The 8,949-nt window shown below is 46.0% G+C and overlaps 1 protein-coding gene across 1 annotated transcript; it reads left to right on the plus strand.

Annotated features, from left to right (window-relative positions):
- The first annotated feature begins 212 nt into the window (after nucleotides 1–212).
- On the plus strand, nucleotides 213–8,479 carry LOC101560230 (alpha-1-antiproteinase 2-like). Its single transcript, XM_023719661.1, has 5 exons — nucleotides 213–321; nucleotides 3,699–4,342; nucleotides 5,792–6,062; nucleotides 7,252–7,399; nucleotides 8,212–8,479. The coding sequence occupies exons 2-5, from the start codon at nucleotides 3,703–3,705 to the stop codon at nucleotides 8,401–8,403; spliced, it is 1,251 nt and encodes a 416-aa protein (XP_023575429.1). The 5' UTR covers nucleotides 213–321; nucleotides 3,699–3,702; the 3' UTR covers nucleotides 8,404–8,479.
- The last annotated feature ends 470 nt before the right edge of the window (nucleotides 8,480–8,949 follow it).

Consider the following 8,949-nt stretch of genomic DNA (forward strand, 5'->3'; position numbering starts at 1 on the left):
GCTTCCTCTGATGGGTCTGCAGTGGCCTGGTGCTCGCACTCACCCACCTTCCTGATGGCCTGGCACCAGTCATCCACAGATGACTAGTCCACAGAGCCAGGTCAGGGAACAGTGAGGACCTCAGGCAACAGCAGCAATCACACACAAAGCACCTGCCCAAGATCAGGAAGTGCCCCAGGCTCACTACCAGCACAAATAATCCCTAATCACATAGGAACTGAGTGTTCCCAGGATTCTTGCATGCCTATAAATTCCCAAGAGGAGACAGTGCTTGAGGGACAGTTGATGATTCACATTCAGCAAAGCCTCTCACCTTGTTCAGTAAGTCCTGCTCCCCCAGCCTCCTTCTGGGATACCAGAATCCTTTTTGTACCCCCCTTATCTGGCTCAGTATCCCCCTTCTCATAGGGAAACCAAGGCACTATCCCTTGATAGAAGAGCTTGGACCTGAACCTAGGAAGCCACACATTGGCTGTCCTTGGCAGAGCCAAGGGGGAGGAACAGCCTCACTGCAGATCCTGCCATACAGTAGGCCCTCAGGGCGAGCATGGTAGTAGGGTTTCTTGGTGCCTCTTCCTCCTGGTCCAAGACAGCGCTTGAGCCCTTGGTGCCCCCTGGCCTTAATCTGCAGAGGTCTGAGGAATGCGATGTGAAAAACTGGCCTTGCTTAGTGCATCTTTTACCATTGTCTTTGCACCCAGGTCATCTAATGGGATCCAGTCTGAGTTGGGACCAGAGGTTGCTGAGATTTCAGGTGTTTGTTACCACACCTGCCTGATATTTCCTTGTTGATTATGGGTCTGGTTGACTTTGTATTTGTGAGAGTGGTGTATTAAAGAACCGCACTATGATCCTATTAGTGTCTATCTTTTTATGTCAAGTAGTTTTTGAGTTATCCATGAGTTGCTGACATTTAGTGCCTGTGTATTTATAATTAGTATATTTTCTTGCTAAATTGTGCCCTTTACCAATGTGTAATGACTTTCTTATCATTCTTTGTCTGTTCTGACCAGTTTTGGTTTGAAGTCAACTTTGTAAAAAATTAGAATAGCTACTACACCTGCTTGCATTCATTCTCTGGCCTCATGGAGTGTCATTTTCTGTCTTTTTGTGCTGTCTGAGTTTTCCATAGATGAGGTATATGCTTGGGGGAAGCATATATTGGGTTTTGAGCCCATCTACCAGTTTGTGTCCTTTGATTAGAAACCTGAGACCATTTACATTGAATGTTATTTTTAAAAGGTGCACACTGATTCCTGTCACTGTATGTTTTGTAAATGCTTGATTCCCTTTAAATTTTTTTCCTTTTTGTTTAACTACTCTATCAGTGAGGCTTACCCTTCTTTGCAGACTCTTGGGTAGTGTGGATCTCCTTGTCTCTGTTTAGGATTCTTTTGAGTATTCTGGTTTCATAGTCATGAGTGATTTGAGTTATCTTGAAAGGTCTTTGTTTCTCCATTTGAAGGATAATTTCAAAGGATATAGAAATCTTAGCTGGTTGTTATTTTTTTTTAGAGACTGAGAAATTTCCACTCCAAGGACTCCTGGTCTTTAGGGTTTGTGTTGAGAAATGTGTTGTTATTCTGGTGGGTTTGAAGTTATATAATCTGACATTTTTCCTCTACCATCTTATAATACACTCTTTGCTATTAATATTTAAAATTTTGATTACAACATGTCATGCAGAAGGTCTTCTCTGGTTATGTGCATTTGGGATTCTAAATGACTCATTTGCCTGGATATCCTTCTCATTCTCTGTATTGGGAATAGCTTCTGCAATTATTTTACTGAATAAATTTTATGCAATAAGTCTCTGCCTCTATCCCTTTTTCAAGATCAATAATTCTTAAGTTTGTTATTTTAAAGTCATCCAAGCGGTCAGGGATATGGCTCAGTGGCACAAGTGCTTGCTTTGCAAGGATAAGGTCCTGAGTTTCGTTCCTGATAACAACAACAATAATGCCATCAATGACTTCTTCATCTTTCTTTTATTCTTCATCTCTGCTGTTTTTTTAGTATTGCTGAGTAAATGTTACTTCATCCAGATTATTCTCAAATCCTGGTATTCTGTCTTCTGACTGACTTTATTTATTGTTAAAACATTCTAGATTTTCATTTCCAGGATTTCTGCTTAATTCTTTGTCATAATTTCTACTTCTTTACTGTCTTTTATATCCTGCATTGTCTTTCTTAATTTATTCAGCTGCTTATTTGTAGCTTCTTTGAGTTCATTAATCATCTTAGAGATTGATACTTTTGTTTGTTTGTTTGTTTGTTTGTTTGTTTGTTTTCGGAACCAGGGATTGAGTTCAGACTCTTGCTCTTGCCAGGGAAACACTTATTCTACTGAGCCATCTCCCCAGCGAGACTGATACTTTTGACTGTTATTTATATCTTCTTTAAATTTGTTGTTCAAAAAAATAAATTTGTTGGTCATCTTTGTAAATGATTCATTCAATTACTTATTTATCTTTTCTTTGATCTTATCGTTTTAATTGTTAGTTTTTAAAGTTTTTTGTCTGAATATCTGTTGAAGTGCCTTTGAGATCTGCCTTTGTTGAGTTACATGTTTTGGGAACTTTTTGAACTCTTTCTTAGTAGTGTGTTTTTGTACTGCATATTATAGAGGATATCTTTCAACTTCTCCAATTTGTTAGAATAAGTTTGCAAAATAACGTCTTATATCCTTCCGTGGTGTGAATAATTTTTATACCATCAGTGTCTACCTCCACCTCTTCTTAAACATTGATGATTCTTGAATTTGTTCTTTTAAACTCTCCTAGCAGCTTCTGTATCTTTTGCATTGTCTCTTGTTTTTTCAGCATTTCTGAGTTAAACATTCCTCCTACTCTAAAGTCTTACTGTCCTTGATTTTCTGGTGGTCATAAAAGAGAAAATATAGAGTTCACTAAAATATATACATCAGGAAAAAAAAAACCTCATAGAGATACTTTCATATTACATGTACTGAGACATCATAATACTAACACGTTACATTTGGCATTTACAGTCACAAGACGTGCTCAAAGTGGTGGTCAACAGCTTTCAGACATTCATTACTGTGGTAAACTGCTAAAGTGTATATACACTTTGGGGGCAGACTGTATTAATTAGCTCTTTAGATAACTTCCTGCCCAACTTTGCATTTATCTAAGTTCACAGCCTTCAGTCCCGTCTGTCTTCCCCTCAGTGGTCTTGAAGGCTGGGAGTTGGCAGTTCCCTCCACAGTTTCCACCAAAAGCAGTCATATGAGATCATACGTGGGAATAAGCTTTGATAGCTATATTTATGACTTAGTTCTCCCAAAGGTTCTTATATTATTGTAAAGATTTTCTTCATCCTGGGAATAGAATAGGAATCTTGCAAGACTAGGCCTGTGCTGTACTCCTGTGTTACACCCACAGCTACACAACACTCACAAATGTCTCCCATATAAACAGGAGTATAAACACCATTACCAGATTAGCCTTCCATTCTCTTAACACTGCACACTGGGGATTGGACTCCAACCTGAGCTTCAGAGGAAACAGACTAGATTTGTCACAGCAGATGATGGTGTGAAAAGTGCAAGATTCAGGCTGAGCACATTAAGATGGTTAGGGAACTGAGGATGCTTTTACATGATGTCCATCATTGGTCAATGGACATAGTCGTGTCATGGGACCTGAAGCATTGACCTTCCCTTCCCTGTCTTGCAGGACAATGTCATCTTCTATCTCTAGAGGCCTCCTCATATTAGCTGGCTTGTGCTCTGTTGTTCCTGGCTCCCAGGCCAAAGATCTTGAAGAAATGGATGGATCTGTTCATGACCATGAACATCATGAATACCTAGTCTGCCAAAATATCTTTGACAATGTTATCGACTTCACCATTAACTTGTACCAGGAGCCAGCCAGTTGGTCAGAAACTACTAATGTCTTATTGTCCCCAGTGAGCATTATGGCTGCCTTTGCAATACTCTCCCTGGGGACTAAGGGGGACACTCACATGCAGATCCTGGACAGCCTGAAGTTCAACCTCAGAGAGATGTCTGAAGCTCACATGCACCAGTGCTTCCAGCTTCTCCACCACATCTTCCAGCATCCAGACCACCAGCTCCAGCTGACCATGGGCAACAGACTCTTTATCAGTGACAACCTGTTGCTCATGGATCAGTTTGTGCAGGACGTCAAGGAGCTGTACCACTCCGAGGTCATCCCCATCAGCTTCAGAGACACACGATTTGCCAGCAAACAGATCAGCTATTATGTGGAGAAGGAAACCAATGGAGAAATAGTGGATTTGGTCAAAGATCTGGAGGAAGACACAGATCTCATCCTGGTGAATTATATTTCCTTCCATGGTAAGGAGGGGTTCCCCAGCCTGAGCTGGTTCCCCTGATATAGTCTAACATGCACTCAAAGCCCAACTGCTCATATTTTCCTTGATAGTTCAGTGTAGAACAGGACAGGGCATCCCATTTTGTCTTCTTAATATTCAACCTAGACACAATGAATCAATTTCTGAGAACCAACAAAAATGGGGAGTGATGAGTTAATACCAATCACATCTCCATTTTCTCTGTAGGACTTGCCAGAACATTTATTGTCCTAATATACAATGAAAATATTAGTAAGACAGGGGCATAGGAAACAGAATGTTTCCCTAACTAGGGAATCAGAGATTCAAATTGGAACAGATGGTAGAAAGAATAATATTTCATAATTTAAACTCTAAGGTCATGGATGAATGTAAGCTCTGGAGTGTGAAAGACTCGAGTTCAAATCCTTCCTCTAATACTTATTAGTCTTGATATTGAACAAGTCATTGTACTTTGTAGAGATAGAATTTTCTTTTCTTATCACAGACAAAATTTTATGTTTTGAAAGGTTAATAAGATATATAATATATGGGTCTGGGTACAATCCATGCCCTTGTTATCAAGTGTTGAAAAATTCACGTAGGGACACAGAGCTGAGCAACAAGCCTTGGTCCTCAGCCTGCCCTCCTGCCTCTGAGTGACTGAAGGGCCAGGACCCCAGGGGCCTGGGTTCTATGGCTAAGTCCACAACCCCAGGAAATAGCCTGGGGAAGGAAGTGGAGTCAAAGCAGAGCCTGCTGCCCTCCCTGTCCCCCCTCCCTGGGCAGAGTCCAGAAGTGATGAGCACCTGGGACACAGGCAGCACAACTGAGGTCCCTGCTCTGCTGTGCCTTGGGACAGTTCCTATGCCCTCTCCAGGCTCACCTTGACCTCTCTCTTTCTGTCCAATGAGAAAGGTGGGCCTAGAGTCCCACACTCACCTGCCCATGCTGACAGCTGAGACTCATGAGTACAGCAGAGGAGGCTGGCCTGGGCCTGTGCACCCCACAGGCTATGTAGGAGAAGCCCTCCAGGGTAGAAACCAGAGGGAGGGTTGGTCCTGAGCAGGGGCTGAAGGACCCATCTGTAGGGCACAGGAAACCTCCAGGAAAGACAGCCCAGGTGGGACCTCGGGACTTCTGCTTCTGCCCAGTCACTTCATTAGCATCCTCGGTCATCAGGCAATTAAATATAAAATGTAAATACAGGCACTTTTCCTTTGGAGCCAGCTTGTCACAAATGTGCCCGAGTACATACAAATTCAGTACAAGTGATTCCTCCTCCTGCTTCAGATTATCTCCATAAAAACCCTACAGAAAATTCGTGTCTTGTAACCCCATTTTACAGAGGACCCAGGTAAGTCTCAGAGAGCAGAGTCTCAGGAGGGACTCGGGCTCCCTCCTCTCATACACTGTCCTAAACCTTGGTCCCATCTTATCTTTCTCTCTCCAGGAAAATGGGCTGATCAGCTCCAGGCTGAATACACTGCAGAAGAGGACTTTTATGTAGATGAGGACACAACCATCAGTGTGCCCATAATCAGGCGCCTTGGTGCATTTTTCCTGGGCCGAGATGAAGAGCTGTCCAGCTGGGTGCTGGTCCAGCACTCTGTGGGTGACGTCATAGCCTTCTTCATCCTGCCCGACCCAGGGAAGATGCGACAGCTGGAGGAAGGCCTGACCCAGGAGCACTTTAATAATCTCCTTGGAACCATTGACAAAAGGTGAGTCTCAGAGCAGCAACCCACCTAGGGTCTCTGAGCCATGTAGAGACAGAAACCCTTCAGGACTGGCTGGGGCTGAGCAAAGTGAACGACAGTCCTTGGGTAACAGCTCCTGGGAACGACCTTGTGCTTCGATCCAGATGCAGTTCTCAAGCCCATTAGCAATGGCCAGGATCAAATCAGGGTCAGTAACCAGAGGACAGCAGACACGGAGCCTGGTCTTGGGGAGGTCTCCTCCCACCATGGACAGTGCCCCTCCCATCAAGCAGTGCCCAGGGGCAGAAGCAAGGAGGGTAGCGCAACTGTGTCAGGATAAAAAACAAGGTGGCCTCCAGGCAGAGCTGGCAGCTTAGTGTGGCATCCACGCTTCCCTGAGGGTAGAGTACAGGAATCTGCATGAAAAGGCCTGGAACAGGAGACACAGAGAACCCTGGGAAGCTGGACAGTTTGTGGAATTCCTGCTCTTCTGTCACTTTTTGAGGGTGTTTATTGGATCCCAGGAGCTGATGTCCTCAAGCCTGCACCACAGCATAGTCACCTTTGGCACCAGCAATGAGCCTACACCCAGAGACACTGTTTAACTATGCATCGTATGGGACAATGTAAGAGTGCACACAGGTGTGAAGCTGAACTGTGAATAGAAGTGTCACTAGTGCTTTTCCCCAGGCCTCGAGGGCTGCAAAAAAAGCAAGGTCAGGCTGGGTGGGACCTGCTACCTCCATGCAAGCCTCCTCAGCTCACCTATTCCTCAAGGAAACCAGAACGCAGTCTTTCACCTGGTGGGGGCGCTCTTCTCCTCTCACTAATGGCTTCCACTCAGCCCCTGCTGCACTCAGCCACGCTCCCCTGGTGGTCAGGCCAGGAGAGCCACTGGCTGGGTGAGAAGTGACCACAGGCTACAGGGCAGGATGCCATGCACTTCCTGGGGGGCAGGCACCTTGCATCTGCCTGATGACACCTTCAAGGAAGTGGCTTCTCAGGGGCTGTTGGGACAGGATGGTCCCCATGAAGTTAACTTTCTCCACACCAAGTAAAGAGGACAAAGCAGGGCAACTTCTCCTTCTGGGGCGGGGCAGGAGGGGAGGGGGCAGGGCACTAAGAAGAGACACAACCAGAAAGGCCACATGTGGGCCCCAGCAGACCATGAGGAGGGCTGTGAGCTTCCTTCCTTTTCTCTCCTGCCTGCCAGATTTGCCAGGATACACTTCCCCAGACTGTCCATGTCTGCAGCCTACGACCTGAGGAGCATCCTGAGCACACTGGGCATCACCAAGATCTTCAGCGATGAAGCTGACCTCTCAGGGGTCACAGGAGAGGCATCCATCAGGCTCTCCACGGTGAGGTCACCCGACAGCAGCATTGTCCTCAGTGTCCATAGAGAAGAATGAGCTTTGGGGAGCAGCACGGGCATGTGGCTGAGTGAGGAATCAAGGGACACAGACAAGGTCCAGGCTGAGCTCATGCTCAGGACACAGAATTAATTGGGTTGGGATGGACCCAGAGGATGGAATAAAGGGAGGGGCTTCGTGTGCTGCTGCCACTGTAGAGGGCCTCACTAACCCTCAGTATTATCTGTATTGGAACCTTTGGGTCTTTGGGAATCAACTGTCCCATATTTACTTCAAAGAATGTTCCAGAATCTTTTATCTATGAAATTTAGAACTATTAGTGATATACCAGGTCCGAATTATGAGTTTAGCCAAAGAGGCCTATTGCTTAGAGAAATTAAAGGGACCAGGATCAGGTACAGGTCAGTAAGGGCTATGCAGCCGTCAGGTCCCATCACTGAGAAGGCCACCAGCAGAGTCCTTTTTCCCAGAGCTCATCACTGCACACGGGAAAGGGGAGATTTGTGAGACCGTATGGTCTCCACATAACCTTGCCCTCTGAGTGCGATGTGAGAGGATGTGAGAGATTAGAGGTCAGTAAAGAAGAAGATACCAGATAAGGCCAGGAAAAGACTGAGAGGGGGAAAGTTCTGGTGTGACCACATGGGGCAGGGGGCTGTGGACAGCACATGAACACCAGGAGAAGAAAAGTCCTCATGAGGGTGCCCCAGAAGAACTTCACACTCAGGACTTGACTCTGGTCTGTGGTGGGTACGGCCCATCCTCAGCACCAGCCTCTTCATCTCTCCCCTCTCTGCCAGGTCGTGCATAAGGCGATGCTGACCCTCGATGAGAGAGAGACAGAGACTGTATCGACCCCTCAATTTGATGACAGGGCCTGGTCAAATGCTCCCATCATCAAGTTCAACAGGCCCTTCTTTCTCCTCATCAGGGAAGAAAGCACCAAGATTCCACTCTTTGTGGGGAAAGTGCTCAATCCCACACAGCAGTAACTGCTTTGTCCCTCCTTGACCTTTCAGGAAGGCCTCCTCCCTGGGTAACATTAAAGCAACGCTGCTCTGGCCACTGCCTATGTGTGACCCACCAATTCTTCCTCCTTTGAGTCTCCTTTTGCATCTTCAGGTTATCAGTGGAGGTCACAGGGTGTCTCAGTGTCACTGCACCCATATGTATGGGTGCCCTGCTGTGCAGCCTATGCTAGGAAGGATGACTGGGCTGCATCCTCACCCTACAGGCCCTGGGCCCCTCTGCTCCTGAACTCTCCTGCCTGGGAATCATGATGGAGCTGCATGGCTCCGATGCCAGCTCAAGGTCTCCCGGATCCACAATCCTTCACTTCCCCAGGAGCCTTACATATCTCCCCATTGAGGCAGCCCCTTCCCCCAGTGCAGGATGGGCCCTGATTCTTGGCCTCTACCCTTTCTCAAACTTTTCATGGCTATGAGGTCCAAGACCATTACTCTCTCTTCCTTCTCCTTCCTGGACATGTGGCCATGGTATCATGGGGGGCTCTGTAAAGTTATGACCAAGTGCCCTAA

The sequence above is a fragment of the Octodon degus genome, unplaced genomic scaffold (assembly GCF_000260255.1).
Source record: "Octodon degus isolate 3935 unplaced genomic scaffold, OctDeg1.0 scaffold00070, whole genome shotgun sequence".
NCBI lineage: Eukaryota > Metazoa > Chordata > Mammalia > Rodentia > Octodontidae > Octodon > Octodon degus.

Coding starts and splice junctions, on each gene's coding strand:
- LOC101560230 (XM_023719661.1), top strand. CDS start 3,703: ATGTCATCTTCTATCTCTAGAGGCCTCCTCATATTAGCTGGCTTGTGC. Junction 4,343..5,791: donor GAATTATATTTCCTTCCATG/GTAAGGAGGGGT, acceptor TTCTCTCTCCAG/GAAAATGGGCTGATCAGCTC. Junction 7,400..8,211: donor CATCCATCAGGCTCTCCACG/GTGAGGTCACCC, acceptor CCTCTCTGCCAG/GTCGTGCATAAGGCGATGCT.